Raw genomic sequence first — 23,968 nt, forward strand, 5'->3', positions numbered from 1 at the left:
AATGCCAGTCCTTCTTGAACTGTTCCAAAAATTGAAAAGGAGAGAAATTCCCAAATTCATTTTATGAGCCCTGATATCAAAGCCATATAAGGCTTACAAGAAAGGAAAACCACAAGCCAGTATTCTGCTGAATATAGATGCAGAAATTCTCAACAAAATGCTAGCAAACCAAATTCAACAGCATATTAAAAGGATCAAACACCATGGCCCAATGGGATTTATCCTTGAGATAGTTCAGCATCTGTAAATCAGTGCGAATCACCACATTAATAGAATGAAAGATAAAAATCATGATTATAATTATCTCAGTAGAGATCCCTGCCAAAATCCCAGTTGCCTTTTTTGCAGAAGTAGAAAAAATAATCTTAGAATTTGTATGGAACCACAAAAGACCCCAAATGCCCAAAGCAATCCTGAGTAGAACAAAGAAGGAAGCGCCACATTTCCTGATTTCAAACTTTATTATGAAGCTGTGGTAATCAAAACAATATGGTACTGTCATAGAGAGAGACACATAGGCCTCTTGGAACAGAATTGAGACCCCAGAAATAAACGATGTTCAACTAATATTTGACAGAGGAGCCAAGAATACTCAATGGGGAAAGAATAGTCTCTTTAATAAATGGTGTTGAGAAAACTTGATATTCACATGCAAAAGAATGAAATTAGACCCCATCTTACTAATACCACCATAAAAATTAATTTAAAATGTATTTAAGTTAAGGCTTTAGTGTGAAACTATAAAACTTCTAGAAGAAAACATAGGGGGAAGCTTCCTTGACATTGGTCTTGGTAGTGATTTTTGGATATGATCCCAAAAGTGCAAGTAACAAAAGCAAAAATAAACAAGTGGGACTGTATCAAACTGAAAAGATTCTGCACTCCAAAATAAACAATCAGCAAAATGAAAAGGCAATTGCCTATGGAATAGGAGAAAATATTTGCAAATCATCTATCTGATATGGGGTTAATATCCAAAGTATATAAGGAACCCATACAATTCAATAGCAAAATAACAATCTGATTTTAAAATGCGCAAAAGGCCTGAACAGACTTTTCCAAAGATGACATACAACCAATGCATGAAAAGATGTTCAGCATCTCTGATCATCAGGGAAATGTAAATGAGAACCACAATGAGATGTTAGCTCACACCTGTTAAAATGGCTATTATCAAAAAAAAAGAGAACTCCTATGCATTGCACTGTTGATGGGAATGTAAATTGGTGTGGACACTCTGGAAAACAATGTGGAGTCCTCAAAAAATAAAAAATGGAACTACCATTGATCCAACAATCCTACTTCTAAGCAGATATCTGAAGGAAATGAAATCAGGGTCTCAAAGAGATACCTACACCCCCATGTTCACCACAACTTTGTTCATAGTAGCCAAGACTTGGAAACAACCTAAGTGTCTATCACGAGATGAAAGAATTTTTTAAAAGTCAGATATATACACACACATACATACAGTGAAATATTCAGCTGTTTAAAAAAGGAGATCCTGCCTTTTGCAGCAGCATGGATAAATCTTTAAGGCATTATGCTAAATGAAATAAGTTACAAAGACAAGTACTGTATGTTGTCACTTACCTGTAGAATCTAAAATAGCCAAATTCATAGAAATAGTAGAATGGTGATTGCCTAAGGGTAAGGGATATTTGGAGATGTTGGCCAAAAGGTACAAAATTTCATCTAGTAGATGAGTAGGTTCCAGGGATCTAATACACAGTACGGTGACTATGACTAACTACAGTTAGGAGAGTGGATCTTAATGTTACCAACACAAAAATGGTAATTAAGAGGACTGAGCGGCGGCCGGGTGGCTCAGTCGGTTGAGCATCTGACTTCGGCTCAGGTCATGATCTCACGGTTGGTGGGTTCAAGCCCCCCATTGGGCTCTGTACTGACAACTTAGAGCCTGGAGCCTGCTTGGGATTCTTTGTCTCCCTCACTCTCTGCCCCTCCCCCTCACTCTGTCTCTCTTTCTCTCAAAAATAAATTAAAAAAAAAAAAAGGATTGAGGTATTAACCTTATTTTGGTAATATATATGTATATCAGGGGCACCTGGGTGGCTCAGTCGGTTAAGTGTCTGACTTCGGCTCAGGCCATGATCTCACAGTCCATGGCTTTGAGCCTCGCATTGGGCACCATGCTGACAGCTCAGAACCTGGAGTCTGCTTTGGATTCTGTGTCTCTCTTTCTGCCCCTCCCCACTCACACTGTGTCTCTGACTATCTCTCAAAAAAATAAACATTAAAATTTTTTTAAATATATATGTATATCAAATCATCACATTGTATGCCTTGAGTTTGTTGTATGCCAAAAATATCTCAATAAATCTGAAAAAAAACGTGTAGTCCTTTTTATGGTAAAACTATAATCGGTGCATACAGGTATTATCAACCCGATGTATCTGATTAGGTTCCCTATCAGCTTCTACCTACTGGTTTTAGCAAAGATTGGTAATTTTTTCATTCATTGCCTCTAGATCTATTATTTTTTTAGGTGATACAGAAGAATGATACTGCAATTCTTTATTTCTTCATTTATTAGTTTGGAATATTTATGCAAAGATGAACTGAGAAAGGAATGCTGAGTCAAAGGGTGAATTGGATGTATACTTTTGCTAGATATTGCCGAATTCCTCTCTGTAGGTATTAATACCACTTATATATTCACCCGTAGTGTACTGTTTGATCACTGCTTTGCCAATAGAATGTGTTGACAAACTAAAATTTTAGCCAATCTGTTAGGTAAGGAAAGATAATCTCATAGTTTTAATTTATATGTCTTTATAAGATGGCTGAACCATTGTAAAGCAAGTAAGAATGCTATAGATTGCAAAAGGGTGCTATAAAATAAGCATTAGTGTTTTTAAATTTTTTCAAGGCTTCAATTTTATGGTAATTTCAATTTCTAATATTTCCTAAGCTATCAGTTACTCTCTAATAGGGACATTGTTTTCCTATAACCACATGTGGCCCTGTATTATTCACATGAATTCAACCTGTTACTTTTCCAAATGCTCTCATAAAATATATTGTTGGCTTATTTCACTACTTGAAAACCAGTCTATAGACTTAAGAATTCAGGTACTTCATATTAATAAGTTTCTTAGTAATGTTTACACTTAGCCATTAGAGAAGTGTTTATTTTTACTTTGCTTTTGTATCCAAGTTACTTTGCTTTTGTATCAAAATGAATTTAAAAACAAAAATTCCATTCCATAGTGATTCAGTCTTTGAATACTTCCTGTTCTCAAAGTTTGTAGTTATACTTTGTACTCATTAGGTGGTCTTTGGCTCTCATTTATATACCCTCTTATGAGGCAAATGACTAGGATACCTTTAAAATAGGATTTCTTTGCATTTACTGGATGCAAATCACTTCCCGTCTTGTTGCCGAAGATTTAAAAGTAGATGAGTTTTGGGGCGCCTGGGTGGCGCAGTCGGCTAAGCGTCCGACTTCAGCCAGGTCACGATCTCGCGGTCCGTGAGTTCGAGCCCCGCGTCAGGCTCTGGGCTGATGGCTCAGAGCCTGGAGCCTGTTTCCGATTCTGTGTCTCCCTGTCTCTCTGCCCCTCCCCCGTTCATGCTCTGTCTCTCTCTGTGCCAAAAATAAATAAAAAACGTTGAAAAAAAAAAATTAAAAAAAAAAAAAAAGTAGATGAGTTTTAAGAAGCATCTTTTTTTTTCTTTTTTTTTTTTTTTAAGAAGCATCTTGAACAGAGTGAGACTTTCTGGGTGCACACTGCATGTAAATACATATAGCTGAATTATAGGTCCAAAACATAATTACAGAATCTTTTTTTTTTTTTTTAAAGTAATTACTCAGTGTGCCCAGGTGGCTCGGTGGGTTAACCGTCCAACTTCAGCTCAGGTCATGATCTCACAACTCATGGGTTCGAGTCCCGCATTGGGTTCTGTGCTGACAGCTCGGATCATGGAGCCTGCTTTGGATTCTGGGTCTCCCTCTCTCTGCCCCTCCCCCACTTATGTTCTCTCTGTTCCTCAAAAAATGAATAAAAGTTTAAAAAATGTTTTTTAAGTAATTACTGGGGCACATGGGTGGCTCAGTTAAGTGTCCAACTCTGGCTCAGGTCACTATCTCATGGTTTTTGAGTTCAAGCCTGCCATCAGGCTCTGCGCTGGCAGTGCAAAGCCTGCTTGGTATTCTCTCTCTCCCCTCTCTCTTTCAAAATATGTAAGTAAATAAAGTTAATTTAAAAAAATTGGGGCGCCTGGGTGGCGCAGTCGGTTAAGCGTCCGACTTCAGCCAGGTCACGATCTCGCGATCCGTGAGTTCGAGCCCCGCGTTGGGCTCTGAGCTGATGGCTCGGAGCCTGGAGCCTGTTTCCGATTCTGTGTCTCCCTCTCTCTGCCCCTCCCCCGTTCATGCTCTGTCTGTCTCTCTCTGTCCCAAAAATAAATTAAAAACGTTGAAAAAAAAAATTAAAAAAATTAAAAATATATAAGTCCCAGTGTTGGTTGAACCATGGATGAGTTCATTAAAAAAAAAAAAAAATACTCATTATAGATCTAAATTCTGTAAGCCTTATATCCTCCATCTCCATCTTCATTCCCAGATTTCCTGGCTCTGTGAATTGTCCTCCCCCAACCTTGTCCCAGACCTTGAAGCACATCTATCCTTTATTTCTTACTTGAGAATTTCCGAAGGAGTCTTATTTTTATACTAGAACCTTATGCCATAAATTTTTCCTCATACATCTGTCTTGGATTATACCTCCTATCTCTAAGTTCTCATATCTAACTTAGTTTGCCATTTTTGAAAGAACTAATAGCTGACGTTGGTTGTTACTACGTAATACTAAGCACTATATTAAGACTTCAAATGCATTATCTTGATTTTCACATAAATTCTGAGGTAGTTAATAGCCTTACTGAACAGATACAGAAATTGAGGTCCAGGGATACCAACTTGTACAAATTCACACAATAGACCCTACCAAATTCTTATGACCACATTGTTATGTTGGCTCTAAGAAGCCTAATATGAGCTTCTCATATAAAGGGAAGAAGAAAATGAAATAGTAATATCAGGTTGACTTTCCTCAGGGTTATAGTTACCTGAATCTTATGATAACCTTTTGTTATTCTCTAAGAAGTAGTTTTCTCATTAGTAATTTTTGGCATAGTATATGCATAATCAATATTGCCATCTGTTTTTATGTATTAACTAATGATAATTGATGGTGGTGCTTTTATCACACCTTAAAGAACTTTTTCAACATTTTATTTTGAAATTCAAAGAATTTAATACCTTAGTCATTGTTCTCTCAAAAAAAAAAAAAAACCACATTGCATTTTCTCTGATGTTTCTTGATCTTTTCCTAATTCAGCTGTCTCTTTATATTAAGTTTCTCTGGATTGTTACTTTCTCTGGATTGTTACTTTTTCTTTGCATTTGGTTTGGATACAAAATCTTGGCGGATTCTATTCTAGTTTATTGACTTTAAATAATCTATTATAAGATTAATTTTCCTGAAATTTCATTTTCATTTAGCATGCCTGTCATCAGGAACTTCCTTCCTATAAGGGTGTCAGCATCTTTGAACCCTAGTCAGGGTTTCTGTCAATTAACCCTGATATTACTGGTATACTAGCTTTTTAAAACTATATAAACCTGTTGAAGAAAGTCTTTTGCCCCAGTTAGAAGGTCTTTTAGAATGCCCCTTTTCAGATCATAGACTTCTAAGTCTAAGATTCACTTCTGTTAATTAGTAAAATACACATGTATATATCAATTGAAAAACTCTGAATCCTCATCCCCCTATAATGTTTACTTGAAATTTCATTCACGTATCTGTAAAGTCTGTGCATACTAATGTACATATACTAAATTTTCCTTAAAGTTCTTCAGTTGTTTAATGTGTATTTATTGGTTGTCCTTAACTAGATTGGAGGCTCCTTGGAGGCAGAGGCTGGTGTATAAATTTCATTTACATTTATTTTAATGCAAAGTAGAATGCTATGTGTACAGTAGGTGCTTAATAGGTACTTAGTAGTTGACTTTATAGCCCACGAATGAATTCTATGGGCTATTCTCTTATGAGGATAAATTTAAGCTTTCTTTTGGCATAGACTATGTAATTAAGAATTACTATGATCTTTAGTTACTATTCATGGTATTATGCTACATGTATATATGTACACACACACACAGAGGAATGGTACTCATCTGCTTTGACTCTGGATCTTTTATTCCTCAGCATTGTTTTGTTTTGTTTTGAGGATTTGGGGCCAATTATTACTAGTTTGGTTGTCTAAAAAATTGCCCAACAACATATTCTTACCTGTTTACAATTTAATGTCTAACTTCTTGTTACTAAGCAAAATAATTGATAGCCTGAGTTTGTAGGATATTTATTCCTGCATAAAATTGGTAAAACCTCACCCTACCAGCAGAGCAATCAAAGATGACATTTACATAAGCTTTCTGAGGCTCTTGAACCTGGCCTCTGAAGTCTAATGTTTAAAACAGTGATGAATGCTGGAGAAAGAGTTAAACTTCTTTACTGTCCCATCAGGAGTTCCATATACTTTTAACTTCTGAGATGGTTGTTGTGGTATTACTTCATGTCTTCAATAAAATCCACATTTGTTGACTTGAGACCATATACTTTTTTTTTTAAGATTTTATTTTTAAGTAATCTTTACACCCAGCGTGGGACTTGAACCCACAACCTCAAGATCAAGAGTTGCACGCTCCACTCACTGAGCCAGCCAGGCACCCCTATTAAAGGACCTTTTTTAACAATGGATTGAGTCAAATACTTGCCACAGAGTGCTGCAGCTAGATCCTATGCCATTATATTTTAATATCCTATGCAACAGGCCAAAGTGCCCTAATGTACTGCCAAGTACCATGTGCTGAGATAGCTGTGGCCTACAGAGTCCCTGAGAGTGATACCAATCATCATCAAAAGCATTTTTTTTAAGCACCTATCTGTACATGGTTCTATCCTAGGCACTGTACAAAACGAGTTAAACAGACTTGGCCCCTGCCCCCTGGGAGTTTTCAATCTATGATGATGCTGACATGGACAGACATAAGGATATTGAGACAACTGAACAAACATTGAACAAGAACATAAAGTACTAACATTATGTACAAGCAAAGGGGTAAGTGCATTTTATGGGATAGTATTAAAGGAAGCCTCATGGGACATGAACAGGGTGGGGTAGAGCAATTAGTCAACCTCTGTCAGGTTAGATTAGTTTTCATTGGGAAGTTGGGTTTCATATAGACTTAAAGTAGGGACAGGACATTCCAGAAATAGAACATAACAAAAAGAAGACTTGGAGCAAGGAGAATTTAGGACTATATTGTTGGACTCTTGGTGGCCTCCAAAATCTGCAGTTCTGGATGGTTCTGAAGCTGAAGGTGATGTTGTTTAGGCTTAGCAAGTTGGCATTTAAGTTGGGTCTAGATCAAAACTAGTTCAATGCAGAGCAAAACAACAAAAACAACAACAACAAAAACCTGGAAACTTGAATAGCTTTTGCAAACAATCTGTCTTATTAAATCTCTTTTATGAACTATTGGCCACTTAACAGAAACTTTGGAGTTCAGTAAAGCTATTATCTTCTCAGGAATTTATACAAGGTTATCTTGTGAAACATCTATTTTTTCTCATTAAATTGTGTTCTGTGTTAGAAACTTTATAGCATTCTGGCAACATGTAGAAATTATTTCTCAAGAATTGGTCAGAGGTTGTTTTTTTTTTTTAAGGATACTTTTCTGTCCCAGAGAAAGGCCATGGGAATTCTGGGTATTACAGTGAGCAGTGCCCATAGATGTTGAGCCCTAAATATTTTCTGCCTTTCAGTCATTAATTTCTTATCTTCCAAGATGTACCTTTAACACCATGCATACATGAATTTGAATTTAAATCACTGGTGCAACAAATCTCCTTTTGCAGTGTCTTCCAGATAAAACCGATTACTTATTTTTCAGTAGACATGGACTTAAGAGTTTCTCCATTAGGTCTCAGCTTGCTGTTTGATGTCATTCATATCTGAAATGTGAAAATTTGAATTTATCCAGAATACTAGGGTGTAGTTATTTTCTTTACAAAAGCTTCTTTATTTTACAAAAGAATTCGCAATAGATTCTCTCTTAATTACGAGCTTCCCTAGTGCCCTTTAAATTATTGGGTTTTCAAAACTTACATTTATACAGAGCTTCTTCAATTGCCATCCATTGTGTAAATACAGTACATTGAAAAGTAAGTGGTGAAAAAAAAAAAAAGAAAAGTAAGTGGTGAAGCCCACTGAGACATTAAAAATTCAAAATGCCTTTTAAAATATTGAAGTCTTTTTATGCCCTTAGGTATTTAACTTATGTGATGTGCATTTACTCTTCTTCCTCTTCATTAGAATTGAGGTTGTAAATGGCTAGTCTTGCCTTTCCTCACTTCCCACTACTCTCTGTGCTATAATCTGACAGTAAGAAGAATCTAGTAACTTCTCTTTCGATCCCAAGTTATGAGATAGTAGCATATGGTAAGCTTCCTAGTAAGAAGAGTGACTCAGGGACTGTCATCCAGAGAAATTCAGTAATTGTTCTTACTCACTAAATAGCTTGCCTAGATAATCTTTAAGAAATACCTCCCCTGCATGGCAATTTACTGTTCTGTTGGTATGTTTACTATTAGGCATTTATCTTTATTAAACTATTCTTGGACTAGTCTATCTGGAAGAGCATGGAGAGTTTTAGGAAAAATAAAGACAAAAGATTAGACAAGATTATTTCAGAAAAACTGGAAATAAGGACTATGAAACACAGCCAGTGTCTTCATGTAATCTGGCACATCTTTTGTATATGACCCAAGGAATGAGTAGAAAATTTCCAGAAGTAAGTGGATTTTTTGTTTGTTTTTGCTTGTACAAAAAGAATTCACACCCGTGGATTCAGGAAGAAAATTGAACCTTCTGAAATCTTTAAAGGAAGACAATTCAAACATCTCTAAATTGTCCATGCTCATGATAGATAAAAGTGATAGTAATTGACTACCATGTTAGGAATTATATTGCTTCATCCTATCTACTAATGGATGTACCCTGTTGAAAAGAGGGAAGAAGGAGTTACATTGGAAGCATGCAAAATACCTTCTTTCCTTACCAATTTTGATTCTGACTCGGAATAGCCCTATAGTTAACTTGGGCTTGGTACAGAAAGATTTTCATGACATAGTTTTACAGAAGTACCTTAGTAGAGAATTCAAATATTTAGAGTCATAGGAATTGGGATTCATCAATGAGCAAAACAAAAGTGTTATTTTTCCCTTTGGAGCATATATTCTAGTTCAAAAGTCAGCAGACTTTTTCTGTTATAAACCAGACAGTAAATATTTTAGGCTTTTGCATGTGGCATGTTCCATATAAAACCTTATTTACAAAAACAGCCAGCTGGGTTTGGCCTAGCCCATAGTTTCCCAGCCCCTATTCTCACAGGTGGAAATAGAATGAGTAAATTAGAGTATGTTAGTGGTAAGTGCTTTGGAAAAAAAGAAAAATAATGCAGAGTAAATAGAGAGTATCATGAGGTAGAAATTGGCAGGGTGGGTTTCACTGAGGTCAAGAAGAGGAGGAGGAACCAAGAAAGAAGACTGAAAAGTTAATGACTGGTGATAGAAAGAACACCAAAAGATGATGATGTCCTAGAAGTACAACGAAGAACCATATATGAGGAAGAAGAAGGGAATATCCATGTCAGATACTTCTGTTAGGCCAAATAGTCCTCCCTTTTGCATTCAGCTGTTCATAGGTTGTTAGTGACCATTATGAGCAATTTTGGTGGAGTGGATTCAAGAGGAGAATTGAAGGAGAGTGAAAACAGATGAGTCTTTTGAGGAATTTTGTAAAGGGAGCAAAGATCAAGCAGTGGGGGAAGAAAGATCAAGACAAGAATTTGGTTTTTTTTAAGATAGAAGAAACAACAATATGTCTGATTGGAAACATTCCAACAAAGAGTAGAGAGGAAATGATGTAGGAAACAGTTGCTGGAGCTGTGGCTTTGAGTTGGCAAGAGATGGGATCTGGTAGGTCAGTGGAGGGATTGACATCAGATAGGTGTGATGTTGGTGGTGGCTGCATGTGCTGTGGAGAGTCTGGACTTGTTCTTTTGTGGCTTCAATTTTTGATTAAAGGATTATCAGTACAGAATATGAAAGTTGAAGTGTGGAGGTTTTATATATACTTTATGGTCTTTAACTTTTAGTACCAGCATTTGACAGATCTTTGGTGACTCACTAAAATGACTTCTATTGTGCCTTCTGAGGGAGTTTTAAACTTAACCTAGCAAATTTTTATATTTTAAGGATAAAACTATACATTATAAGATTGAATAATGATGCATGTAATGCCTGGGGCACAGCAGCTGGTATCATGTAGACTTAAGAAGTGCTAACTGTTGTTAGAGGAGATAGTAAATACACTAAATTGAAATCATAGGTCCTTTAATGTGGCTCCCAATGTTCTTTCTACTTCACAATGGGGTCTCTCTTACAGTGACTAGTAATGTTACTGGCTCTAGCGATCAGGGGAAGTATTGATCAAGGCTCTATAGATCGATGCTTGTTCATACGTGTTTAATTTATCTCATATTGCTATGTTAATTTCTTTCTACAATAAAAATAATTTTTTACATTCTACAGCGTCCTCATAGATTGTAAGCCCTCAGAAGGTAGGTAATAATTCTTATACATTTCTAAGAAAATGTCTCAAGTGATAGTTTGTATGTGGAGGGTATTCAACAAATATGATTACTAAATCAAGGTTTTATATTTCTTTGATTAAACTTAGATACTCAGTTCTTTAGGCCTTGTTCTAATTCAGTCCTGAGACCCTTTCACTATTCTGAAAAATTCTGGAGCTAAATTGTATTGGGCTTAAAAGCAGTCTAGAATACCTCCAAATATACCTATTCTAAATAACTTACAGAGAAAGGTAGTAGCCAAATTTCACAGTAAGCATTTAATAATAGAAGTATAATTGGCACATACAGCTGTTGGAATGTCCTAAAAACTGGCATGGTGATCATTAAAGAAGTTTGTTAGATGGGCATTACATGTAAGTGATGAATTACTAAATTCTCCTGAAACTAATAGTACACTATATGTTAACTAAATAGAATTTAAATAAAAACTTGGGGGGGAAATGTTTGTAGAGAATAATACTCAACTAAATGTTGCATATTGAAACATCAACGTAAGATAGATTGACTTCTTATAACTACAAGAAAATAGCATTGGTTACCTTCACATACTGCACCAAGGAAGTAATGAGTGAAGTCAAAGAAGTGATATTTTTACCAAGTACTAGAGAATATAATTATGGGCAGGAACTGTTCTGAAATGGCCATTTCATTCTGCAGTAGCCAGTGTGAATAAAATAAGTAAGAGAACTATTTTTTTCATAAGAAGCAGCTGCGTTTGAGGCTTTATTTGATTTACTGATAAAGATAAAAATTTGAAGAAGCTATTTCCTAGAATTTAGGAAGCAGAACTTAGCTATTCATCAAGACAACTGAGAAATTCTAAGTTTATTCAAATCTAGGTTCCCATCACATTTATAACAGTTACCTCTAAAGCATCAGAACATCCAACTTCATAACAACATTTTAGATCATTGGGAAATATTGAACAACTCATTTTTTAAATATCTGTCTTGTGTTGAAATATTACTTTCTTTTATTATAGGTCCAGTTGTTTACGTCTTGGATCTTGCAGATAGACTGATCTCAAAAGCGTGTCCATTTGCTGCAGCGGGAATAATGGTTGGCTCTATCTATTGGACAGCTGTGACTTATGGAGCAGTGACAGTGATGCAGGTTCAGTATTTTACCCTATTCAGTGATAATACTTTTAATGTGAAGATCTATTAGATTTCTGTTAGGAGTTTTAAAAATTATTTTGGACAAGTAATATTCTCAAGGCTTAAAAATAAGAAAATCTATAAAAAAAAACTATATAGTGAAAAGTCATCTTCTTACTCCTGTCCATTTGCCCAGGTTCCCCCTCACTTCCCCAGGTAGCCATTTATATTAGTTATGTAATATATTCTAGACTTTCTTTGTGCATGTGCAAGAAAAAATAAATTTGTTCTCCCACACACATACATTTTTTTTCCCCCTAAAAGGAAGCATATTAGAACTACACCCGCCTTTTTATAAGTATGGAGAAATCTGCATACCATTCTACATATGGAATTAGAACAATTTATTAACCAGTCTGTTGTTGATTAGAAATTAGTTACTTCCCGTTTTTTGCTACAATCAATAACTGTTGGTGAAGATTATTAGACTTAAATTTCAAGATTTAGTCCCAGGCCCTTGATTCCTCTCTTTATACTTTTTCCCTAATGATTTCCAGCTATCAGCTGTGTGCCTTTTATGGTTAGATCTACATCTTTTGCCCTATTCTATCCTCAAAAGCAGTCCTGCCGTTGCAGCTTGACCCTTCTCCTTATGTGACCACTTGTGATTTCACACTCAGGATTTCTGAAATCAAACTAGTCTTTTCCTCAATTTGAAACCTAAATTTATTTATATTTTATAATATTATAATTTCTCTATACCTCTGATTGCTACTATCATTTTCCCATCTACTCGGTTTATATCCTACATTCTTAGGATTACCTTTAACTTTCTGCTTCGTAGCCCTATCTCCAGTCCACTGACCAAATCCAAGCAGTTTCCATTTTGATATCTTATATCCGTAGCTTCCTTTCCACAGTCTTTATAACACCTGACTTTGTTGTCACTCCCCTATCATACCATATGGCTAAAGGAGCCTTTTGATTGGTTTCTCTAATTTCATTCTCTTCTGTCAGTCCATCCTTCCAAATTAATCTTCCTAAAATAATCCCTTCAACGTCTACTCCAAGCTGTCTCCTCTGTCTTAAGTAGGACTTTTCCTGTGCAGCAGTTAGATTGGGTAAGTGTTTCATAAGTAACTCAGTAATAGTTTACAGACTATGTAATATTCTAGAAATTGCACATAACTTGCCTATGCCAGGTCCATAGTAAGTAGCCTTTCTGGTTGTTTAGTCATGGTGAAACAGAGTATTGCAAGGTTTCTTCATGAAGCGTTGAGGATACCCCCAAAATCTGGATGTAGTCACTAGAATGAATTACATATAGTAAACCATCATTTGTCATGAGTGTAATGGATAAAGATTAAGAACCACTGGGGCGCCTGGGTGGCTCGGTCGGTTGAGCGTCCGACTTCGGCTCAGGTCATGATCTCACGGTCCGTGAGTTCGAGCCCCGCGTCGGGCTCTGTGCTGCCTGTTCGGAGCCTGGAGCCTGTCTCAGATTCTGTGTCTCCCTCTCTCTCTGCCCCTCCCCTGTTCATGCTCTGTCTCAAAAATAAATAAATGTTTAAAAAAATTTAAAAAAAAAAAAAAGATTAAGAACCACTGACTTAAAAAAGATTCTATTTAGGGGCGCCTGGGTGGCTCAGTCGGTTAAGCGTCCGACTTCGGCTCAGGTCACGATCTCACGGTCCGTGGGTTCGAGCCCCGCGTCGGGCTCTGGGCTGATGATGGCCCAGAGCCTGGAGCCTGCTTCCGATTCTGTGTCTCCCTCTCTCTCTGACCCTCCCCCGTTCATGCTCTGTCTCTCTCTGTCTCAAAAATAAACGTTTGGGGCGCCTGGGTGGCGCAGTCGGTTAAGCGTCCGGCTTCAGCCAGGTCACGATCTCGCGGTCCGTGAGTTCGAGCCCCGCGTCAGGCTCTGAGCTGATGGCTCGGAGCCTGGAGCCTGTTTCCGATTCTGTGTCTCCTTCTCTCTCTGCCCCTCCCCCGTTCATGCTCTGTCTCTCTCTGTCCCAAAAATAAATAAAAAACGTTGAAAAAAAAAAATTTTTTTTTTAAATAAATAAACGTTAAAAAAAAAAAAAAAAAAAGATTCTATTTCCTTGACCTGATTTGTTATGCCAAATCCTTCATAGTCTTACTTCATTCTACTTTGAGGCCTATTGGGCTGTCCCCCTGCATCCTATCCTTTTGCTCCTGTTTAGTTTTTTACCTCTGTCCTTTGACTTTTGCCACCCTCCCTGCTTCATACCTGTCTCTCCATTCCCTTCTCTACTTCTCCAAATCTGAACTCCTTTCAGGCTTAGTTCAGCTGCTTTTCCCTCCTGAAACTAACCAGACAACTCCTGCCACTGTCATTCTTTAAATGGCAGCAAATCTTGTGCTGACCAAGTGATATTGATATAGATTACTGAAGTTATTTAATTTTTCCTATATTCAGCCCTTTGCTTTTCCTATTAGAAGGTAATTTCCTTGAGGGGTACTGGGTGGCTCAGTTGGTTAAGCGTCCGACTCTTGATTTTGGCTCAGGTCTTGATCTCACAGTTTGTGGGATCAAGCCCCGCGTGGGGCTCTGCACTGGATTCTCTCTCTCCGCTCTCCTTCCCTCCCCTGCTTGCACCCACTCACACTCTCTCTTGCTCTCTCTCTCTCTCAAATATTTTTTAAAAAGTAATTTCCTTGAAAGTAGAGACTGTCTTACACTTAGGTATTCCTGTTATAGCATATACACAGAGACTAATACTTAAAGGGCTTTCATAAATATCGTGGGTTTTTTTTTATATGACTAGTTCTGTCAGGTAGTAGCAGGTTTATTTGATTATATTCTCTGCAATAATTAAATAAATTAAAACTCCAGTTTTGATTAATGAGTACATCATTAGTTCAGGGAGGTTTAGGTAATTCACTAGTACTGACGAAGACACAAAAACTTAGAGCAAATATATACATTATTGAATGTACAATACGGATGTATATGTATATTTTTTTGCAGATGAGGAAACTAAGGCCCCATGAGATTGAGTGATTTCTCTTAATACCTAATTGACTACAAGAAATAGGATGGCTCTTTTTGAGGAAAGATTTTAGGCTCACTCAATCTTTTTTTTTTTAATTTGAGAGAGAGGGAGAGGATCCAAAGCAGGCTCCACACTGCCAGCTTGGAGCCCGATGTGGGGCTTAAAGCCACTAACTGTACAAGAGTCAGACGCTTAACCAACTGAGCTACCCAAAGACTCCAAGCGTCGCTCAATCTTAAAAGAAATTTGTTAATGATTCCCAGGCCCAAGGAATATAGTTCTAAGACAAGGTGTACGTAAGTGAACAACTGGAGAACAGTTATAACATTATATAAACAAATATGAAGAGTACAGAAGACTACATAAACAGTATTTTAATTCAGTACAATGAAAGATCGTTTGAAGTTTCATAGAAAGTAAGTCTGGAGCTGACTTTTGAAGGCAATAATTTGGATCTGTAGAGGAGATACAAGCAAGGAGACAAAAATGAACATGTTGGTTAATGGTGATGGTAAAGAAAAAGACTAAAATTATGATGATACATATATTTTGTGTTACCACTTAGAAATAATCTTCATATACACTGTGGCACTTGGAAAGATTTTTTTTAAAACCCTGAATGAGAGAGATTACAGTAGATTACAGACGGTAGATAGGTAGTATCATATGATTTAATTGTATTGGGAAGACTTTTACCTTTCTGAGCATATTTGTTAGGGAATGTGCCCCACTTATACCATCAGCAGTATTTAGGGTTTTCTTTTTAACCCTTGACGGTTTTCTTTTCCTTTTGTTCTCCGACTACTCTAAAGTACAAGTATATTAGGTTAAGGAATCAGACCACTATTCTTTTCCCATTTATTTCTCCACGAGCCAGTCTTAAGTTCAATCCCAATTAGTTGTGAGGAACTTGAGACCTTCTGTTTATCTTTTTATTGAAAAGACAATGTGAGGGGCGCCTGGGTGGCTCAGTCGGTTAAGCGGCCGACTTCGGCTCAGGTCATGATCTCGCGGTCCGTGAGTTCGAGCCCCGCATCAGGCTCTGTGCTGACAGCTCAGAGCCTGGAGCCTGTTTCAGATTCTGTGTCTCCCTCTCTCTGACCCTCCCCCGTTCATGCTTTGTCTCTCTGTCTCAAAAATCAATAAACGTTAAAAAAAAAAAGAAGAAAGAAAAGACAATGTGATAGGTAACTTTTTTCCCCCAGCACTGGGCTAAACACCTTCCAGCACTGATGTTTTTAAACCTTGCATCAATCGTGTGATCTAGATACTATTAATTATTCCTAGCTTACAGATTTGGCAAGTTTACGTGTCCAATACCACACAGTAAGGAAGAAGCATTAGGACCCCTGTCCCTAATCTAGGGCTTCTTAAGTGAAACTTTGTTCCACAGGCAGTGGGAACATTTTACTCTGGAACAACCACCTTCATGTCCATTTTCGTTCCATTTTTCCCTCTGGTGTAAAAATAACCCCCATAAGCATTGTCAGTTCTTAACTCATATACTACACTTAACTGTCCTTAAGTCTGACTAAGAAAACCTCTTAATTCATCACTGTTCATTCTCCCATTTAAAAGTAGGGCCATAGGAGCACTTGGGTGTTTCAGTCAGTTAAGCGTCCGACTCTTGGTTTCTACTTGGGTCATGATCTCATAATTTGTGGGGTCGAGCCCCACATCGGGCTCTGCACTGACAGTGCGGGAGCCTGCTTAGAATTTTCTCTCTCCCTCCTCTCTCTGCCCCTTCCCCCATGCTTGTTGTCTCTCTCTCTCTCAAAATAAGCGAATGAACTTAGGAAAAAAGGTAGATTTTAAAATAATAATAATAATAATTTAAAAAATAAAAGTAGGGTCCTAAAAGGAAGTGATTTAAAAGATCAGATTAGGGGGTGCCTGGGTGGCTCAGTCGGTTGAGCATCCGACTCTTGATTTTGGCTCAGGTCATGATCCCATGGAATTGAGCCCCTTGTTAGGCTCTGCACTGAGTATGGAACCTGCTTAAGAGTCTCTCTCTCAGACACCTGAGTGGCTCAGTCAGTTAAGCAGCTGACTCTTGGTTTCAGCTCAGGTCATGAACTTATGGTTTGTGAGTTTGAGCTGTGCAGAGCCTGCTTGGGATTCTGTCTCCCTTTCTTTCTGCCCCCCTCTCTCTCTGCCCTTCCCATGTCTCTTTCTCTCTGTAAGTAAGTAAGTAAGTAAGTAAGTAAGTAAATAAATAAATAAATAAATAAATAAATAAATAAATTTTTAAAGTCTCTCTCTTCCTCTGCCCTTTCCCCCCACTTGCACTCTTCTTTCTCTCTAAAATTAGAAAAAAAAAAAAAAAAAGATCAGGTTAAAACTCTTAGCCTTTCAACATTGGTGAACTCCTGGATATGAAGAACTAGCTTTTTTTAGGCCTCAAGCAGAGAAACAAACCTTTCTTTAAACCTACAATTCCTAGGCCTTTATTTTATACACAGATAACAAATTCTTAGAGAAGACATTCTATAGTTCCTGAATCTCACCCCCAAATTGAAGTCTTAAAAATAACCTGTTTTGAAATCTTGGAGCATAAAACCAGAATGTTCCTGATGATACACAAGGGATGCTGGGTTTGTTTTGACCAAAGTTAAATCAGCCCCATTGCTTTACTCAGTCCTCATTTACTGCCCTTGAGTCTGATTATAGTAGCAGGGGGTATACTATAGTTATACTATTGTTTCCATTTTAGCATTTATATTTGCATGCTTGTTTGATTTGTCTCTCTCCTCTCCAAAAGACATCTGTTTAGCTCACCATTTTATCCGCAACACCTAGGCCTATTTCTGGCACACAGTCAGTATTCAGTTGAATGAATGCATGCAGGTATGCGTGCATGGTGAGCCCAGCTTGAGTATAAAGCATCTCTGTCGACTTTAGGTATAAGAAATTGGGCAGTGGGCCTTTTGCTCAGTTTGCCCTATTTCCTTTTTTGTTTCCTCACTCTGAGATACCTGGTTGTAAGGTTTTTACCACTACCCATGAGAAATAAACTGTGCCTTACTATAGTCTCTACCTGAATATTCACTCTGCTTTATATTTCTAAACCCCAAAGTTTAAAAATAGCATAACCCACAAAAGGGATTTTTCAGATTTCTGAATTTATTTGCTAGCACTTTGAGAATATTTAAATCACATTTAGTTGTAACTTTATATGTGATCATTAAACTGAAAATAATAGAACGAGGGGCGCCTGGGTGGCTCAGTTGGTTTAGCCTCCGACTTCGGCTCAGGTCATGGTCTCACAGCTGGTGGGTTCAAGCCCCTTGTCCGACTCTGTGCTGACAGCTCAGAGTCTGGAGCCTGCTTCAGATTCTGTGTCTACCTCTCTTTCTGAACCTCCCCTACTTGTGCTCTCTCTCTCTCTCCAAGATAAATATTAAAAAAGAAAAAAAAATAAAATGATATAAAAATGAAATATTCCTCAAAAAGCATAGGTAAATACACAATCTCTGGGCTAATCCACATTTGTCCCTAGTATGGGATTAGGGTTTATGAAATACGGTGTACCCTTGAACAACATGGGGATTAGGAGCACTGACAAATCAAGAAAAGTTATATATAAGTGGACCAGTTATATACAAAACTCATGTTGTTCAAGGATCAACTGTATTGTGAACCAGACTCTTTCACTTTAGGGCAACTCAGAACAGTCATCCTTCACATACAAGGTGTCAAGTTTCTACAAGGAGACACAGAAGAATATTAGATACCTATACCTGGTTTTTGGCCACTGAGAAGAGGCTGGCCTCCTGCCCTTTAATATTACACTGTGGTTAGATAATGAAGCACAAACCTGGACTATATCCCTAGCTCAGATTTTAAAGCATCCATTTTGGTGTTCTCCATGTACTTATAAAATATTTTTACCTGGATTGAGTGTGTTGTCTAGAATTTCAATTTGTTCTTACCATTCTCAGCTTGACCTTATTTCACACGTCCTTGTAGTAGTGAAAAATTTGCTATGTAGTAGTAAAAAAATTTGCTATGATAGTTGACATGAAGAGCATCTCGTTTTTGAAAAAAAAAAAAAATCCCATTTACTTTTTCATGAGCTTGTTTCCTGAGTGTACCTGGCACTTTTAGTTTTCCCTGCCTTCTTTCTTTCCTTCCCTTCTTGCCTATCCTTCCTTCCTTTTACCTCCTCGCTTTCAAAGAGACAGTTTCTTTCCAGTCCTCTCTTCATGGTTTACTCCTCAAGTGTGATCAGAAAAACTATTTGGAGTTTTTATAGTAGTGTCTTCCTAGCAAGCTGTCCTCACTGTGATACCTGGGTGGGCTAAAAGCCCAAGATTCTGAAATCGTCCTCTTCTGTCATAACTGCCAAAAATAATCCTTTAGAGAAATAGGTTTAATTTGGAAGCGATTGAGACTTTGGCTAAAGGGAAGATCATTTGAGATGTTTGAAAGAGAATTTTCAGGGAAGTTCTCCAGTTAAAACTAAGAAGCTCACCAATAAAATGGAGATGTTGAGAGAAGTATAAGGCCAAGATGGAGTAAAAAGAATTTTCCTGGGAGGGGAATGTATGGAGATTCACAAGTAAGAATCATATCCTGGGGTGCCTGGGTGGCTCATTTGAGTGACCAACTCTTGGTTTCAGCTCAGGTCATGATCTCACGGTTCATAGGTTCAAACCCTGAGCTGGGCTCTGAGCTAATAGCACAGAGCTTGCTTGGGATTCTCTCTCTCCCTCTCTCTCTCTGCCCCTCCCTCGTGCTCACTCACTCTCTCAAAAATAAATAAACATTTTTAAAAAATAATCATATCCTTCTTGCCCTCTGGGATCTAAACCAGTGGAGAAATAACCCTAAGACCCAGATGAGAGGGAAAGGATTGTTTTAGCTTCATTACCCTAGAGTTAGGATACCCTAGGGTTCCTAGATCAGAAAAATGACTGGAACCTGTAGCAAAAACTGCAGTCATTCAAATGTAGATCTTAGAATTGAATTTTAGCAGAATTTGGTCTGTAGAACAAGCATTTAGCCAGCCAGAAAAATCACTCTATACCAGAGATCCCTGAATATGGAGAAAGAACCAAAGAGAAGTGAGCTTTTGGGCCATCTCCTAAAGGCTGGTTCTGCCCCTTGGTTATGCTTACCCTAGTAGGAAGAGCAGAAAAACAGATGCTCTGCTGGAGGACAAACAGGACCTAGAATTATAGCCTAGTCTAACCATATCAAATAAAAGGAATAAAATAACCAGAAATCCCCTTCCCTCTATTGAAATGTAATCAATGTGGGTCAACCTTTTTTTTTAATTTACATCCAAATTAGCAGGGCAACAATGATTTCAGGAGTAGATTCCTTAACTCCCCTTACCCATTTAGCCCATCCTGCCTCCCACAACCCCTCCAGTAACCTTCTGTTTGTTCTCCATATTTAAGAGTCTTTTATGTTTTGTCTCCCTCCGTCCCTTGTGTTCATCTGTATCTTAAAGTCCTCATGAGTGAAGTCATATGATACTTGTCTTTCAATACCCTTTAGTTCCATCCACATAGTTGCAAATGGCAAGATTTCATTCTTTATGATTGCCGAGTAATACTCCATTGTGTATATATATACACCACATATTTATCCCTTCATCAGTGGACATTGGGCTCTTTCCATACTTTGGCTATTGTTAATAGTGCTGCTATGAACATTGGGGTGCATGTGCCCTCAACCATTTTTTTTTTTTCAATATTTATTTTTGAGAGAGAGAGAGAGAGTATGAGCAGGGGAGGAGGCAGAGCATCCAAAACAGGCTCCACATTGACAGCAAGAAGCCCAACATGGGGCTCAAACCCTCAAACCACAAGATCATGACCTGAGCTGAAGTTGGATGCTTAACCGACTGAGCCACCCAGGCACCCCACTATTTTTTAAAGCTTTTATTCCAATATAATATGAAGGAGGTTTTTTTCCTTTGAATGAGAGACACATAAATAAATCAGGACTGATTCTGATTTATTTTTAAAACTTTTTGTATTTTTATTTCAAAATTTACCATTTCCTCTAAAATGAATTCAGCTCAAGCATGCAGCCTTTCATTAGATAAGGAAATTATTCTAGTGAATGCTGTTTGTTTCACAGGTTGTAGGCCATAAAGAAGGTCTGGATGTTATGGAAAGAGCTGATCCTTTATTCCTTTTAATTGGACTTCCTACTATTCCTGTCATGCTGATATTAGGCAAGATGATTCGCTGGGAAGACTACGTGCTTAGACTATGGCGCAAATACTCAAATAAACTACAAATTTTGAACAGTATATTTCCAGGTAAGGCCCTGAATTGTGGTTATAATGAGCACACCAGGTTAACCTTGTGGAAGAATCTTAACATGTGAAGATATTTTAGCTATTGTGATTTATTAGCACTAATACCTCCATTTCTTTTTTCCCCCCAACAGGGATTGGTTGTCCTGTTCCTCGAATTCCAGCTGAGGCTAATCCTTTAGCAGATCACGTCTCTGCTACCCGAATTTTGTGTGGAGCCCTTGTCTTTCCTACTATCGCAACAATAGTTGGTAAACTGATGTTCAGTAGTGTTAACTCTAATTTACAAAGGACAATCTTGGTAAGATGGTTTTAATACTACCTTTTTTTTTTCCACGTGACTATACAAAAGAGAAGGAACTGTGTTTAAAAAAAAAAAAAAAAAAAAACAGTGGGACTTCATAAATACTCATTCTGTGGCTTCTGTGCCTTGAAGTTCTATTTGATCCCCACTGTTATCCAATAGCAAGAAAGAGGGGAAGATCCATTGCATTACTTCTGGCCTTCCGGAACTATGCTGCAGGTGATGTCTCTCCTAGAATAGGCATGAATTATCACACCCATCCTTGCCAACAAGATTTTGGTGAATAGCTTCAGCTCTAGGATCAGACTGCCTGGTTCATATCCTATCACAGATACTGCCTTGCTGAGAAACCTAAATCAAATTTCTTCACTTCTCTGTGCCTGTAAAATGAAGATCATATTGGTAGCTACATCAAGGTTATGTGGTGGATTAAATAGTTCATTTGAAGTGCTAGCACATAATACGCCCTTGTATTGTTTGCTATCATTGTTATTCCTCCCACTTCCCTTCTCTGATAGCAGCCTGCACATGTGCCCAAGCCTTCTCCCTGCTATATCAGAATGGACGTCAAGCTAAGTGGAGAGAAGATTACCTCAATAGGAGAACAGGGAAGGGGGCACCTGAGTGGGTCAGTCATTTGAGCGTCTCCGACTCTTGATTTCGGCTCAGGTCATGATCTCACGGTTCATAGGATCAAGCCCACATCAGGCTCTGCACTGGCAGCACAGAGGCTGCTTGATTTTCTCTCTTGCTCTCAAAATAAAAAAATATTAAAAAAAAAAAAAACAGGGAAGGTATCTCTGTTGGGTGTAGTGATCCTGCCTGTCTTACCCCCTAAGTAGAAAAGAGAACTGTCTCATTTGCGTTCATCTGAATTAGCAGCAATGGCTATGTCTTTTCTGATCTAAGTAAAATTATTATGTTTCTCTAAATCTGCATTATAAAAAGCTTTTTATTTTTATTTTAGGGTGGAATTGCTTTTGTTGCCATAAAAGGAGCATTCAAGGTTTACTTCAAACAACAGCAATATTTACGTCAGGCACACCGCAAAATTCTAAATTATCCAGAGCAAGAAGAAGCATAAAACTGTGACTTCTAGTTGTTCTGCAGTCCTATCATCCTTATGAGTCTGTTGTGTTGTTGATTCCATCATTAATGCACAGTAGTGGAGACTTATGATAAGCTGCTGCTCATATTTTTAAGAAATAGAATAAAGCACTTAGGGCAGGGGAAATCCTCTCAGTAATCACGGAACCTAAGGTTGTGATTTGTTTTCATTGTTTTGTATGTACTTCTTTTATGGCAGTCATCTGAACCATTATCTTAGCATGGTAGACCTGGGTTTTGTTCATATTTTCTCCAGACAGAAATGTAAAGATCAAACTGTGCAAATATTTAAAAATGCACATGCTGTTTTATTCAGATGCCTCTTTTGTACATGTTCATGTTCAGTGTTTTCTTAGAATCAGCAACTCAATGAAGGTACTATGAGGATTTTTCTCACTGGCATAATTTGATTACATGCTAAACAGGAATATATGTTAATATGAGGAAATGTAAATTAGTTATAAAAAATAACAAACCAAAAATGTATGTAAACATTCAAATGATTATCTGAACAAATGCAATTTTGTTGTGTTTTTCTTAACCCATGTGACGTCCTCCAAAATGTGTAGGGTAAAAATTCACAGGGCTTCCAAATCACTTTTTCACTATTAAATTTTATTTATATAATGTCGACATCTCATAGCTCATAATGTAATTTTGACTCATGTAGTCGTGTGTGTGTGTGTGTGTGTGTGTGTGTGTGTGTGTGTGTGCGCGCATGCATGCATGTAAGAGAGAGAAAGGGAGAGAGTCGTCAGGTCCTTCAATCACTGGAGTACAGTTTTTAAATCCATATTTCTAGGAATTAGAGCTGCCAGTTTATAGTAGTTTGAGCACAGAGAACGGTTTGCAAAAAAAAAAAAATCAATAAAGTTATTTTACTCTTCTCTTTCATTGATTCAGTTATTCAGGTATTTGTTGATCACCTCCTATTTGCCCAGGCATTGTACAAAGTGCTGTGGGATACAGTGGTGAGCAAGACAGATTTGGTTTCTGCTTTTATGCAGTTTACCATCTAGTTTCAACAGATAGAAAACCAGCAGTGAGTAAACCAAGGTGAGGTTTACTTGAGCTCTTTGTTTTTATATCAGTCAGCAAGAAGATCATTATGAAAACAAGAAGTCTTGAGTAAATATTGAGGTTATTGTTTTTTGGCTTAAGTCCATTTATTAAATCCAATACTAATGTTTTTAGATTTTAATTGCTTGTCGTGTTGATGAGGCTAGCACCTTAATCACTGTTTAACTAGTTTTTATGTTCATTTTTTAAAAAGCATTTATTTATTTAAAGCCATTTTTAATAGTGGCCCTTTTAATGTTCAATCTGAATGGTCTTGCAGTTATTTTCATTAACTAAAATTTTTAAAAGATAGTTCCAAAAACCCTATTTATTTTCTTGTTCACAGTATATAATGCATGACAA

The 23,968-nt window shown here is 37.4% G+C and overlaps 1 protein-coding gene across 1 annotated transcript in view; it reads left to right on the forward strand.

Annotated features, from left to right (window-relative positions):
* The window catches only part of MARCHF5 (membrane associated ring-CH-type finger 5), a 56,394-nt gene extending 33,835 nt beyond the window's left edge, over nt 1-22,559 (forward strand). The window contains exons 3-6 of the mRNA XM_042961005.1: nt 11,727-11,857; nt 20,955-21,138; nt 21,270-21,436; nt 22,407-22,559. Coding sequence (XP_042816939.1) covers nt 11,727-11,857; nt 20,955-21,138; nt 21,270-21,436; nt 22,407-22,523 — 599 coding nt within the window. The 3' untranslated portion in view covers nt 22,524-22,559. The remainder of the gene's footprint in view (nt 1-11,726; nt 11,858-20,954; nt 21,139-21,269; nt 21,437-22,406) is intronic.
* The last annotated feature ends 1,409 nt before the right edge of the window (nt 22,560-23,968 follow it).

This window comes from Panthera tigris, chromosome D2, assembly GCF_018350195.1.
Source record: "Panthera tigris isolate Pti1 chromosome D2, P.tigris_Pti1_mat1.1, whole genome shotgun sequence".
Taxonomy (NCBI): Eukaryota; Metazoa; Chordata; class Mammalia; order Carnivora; family Felidae; genus Panthera; species Panthera tigris.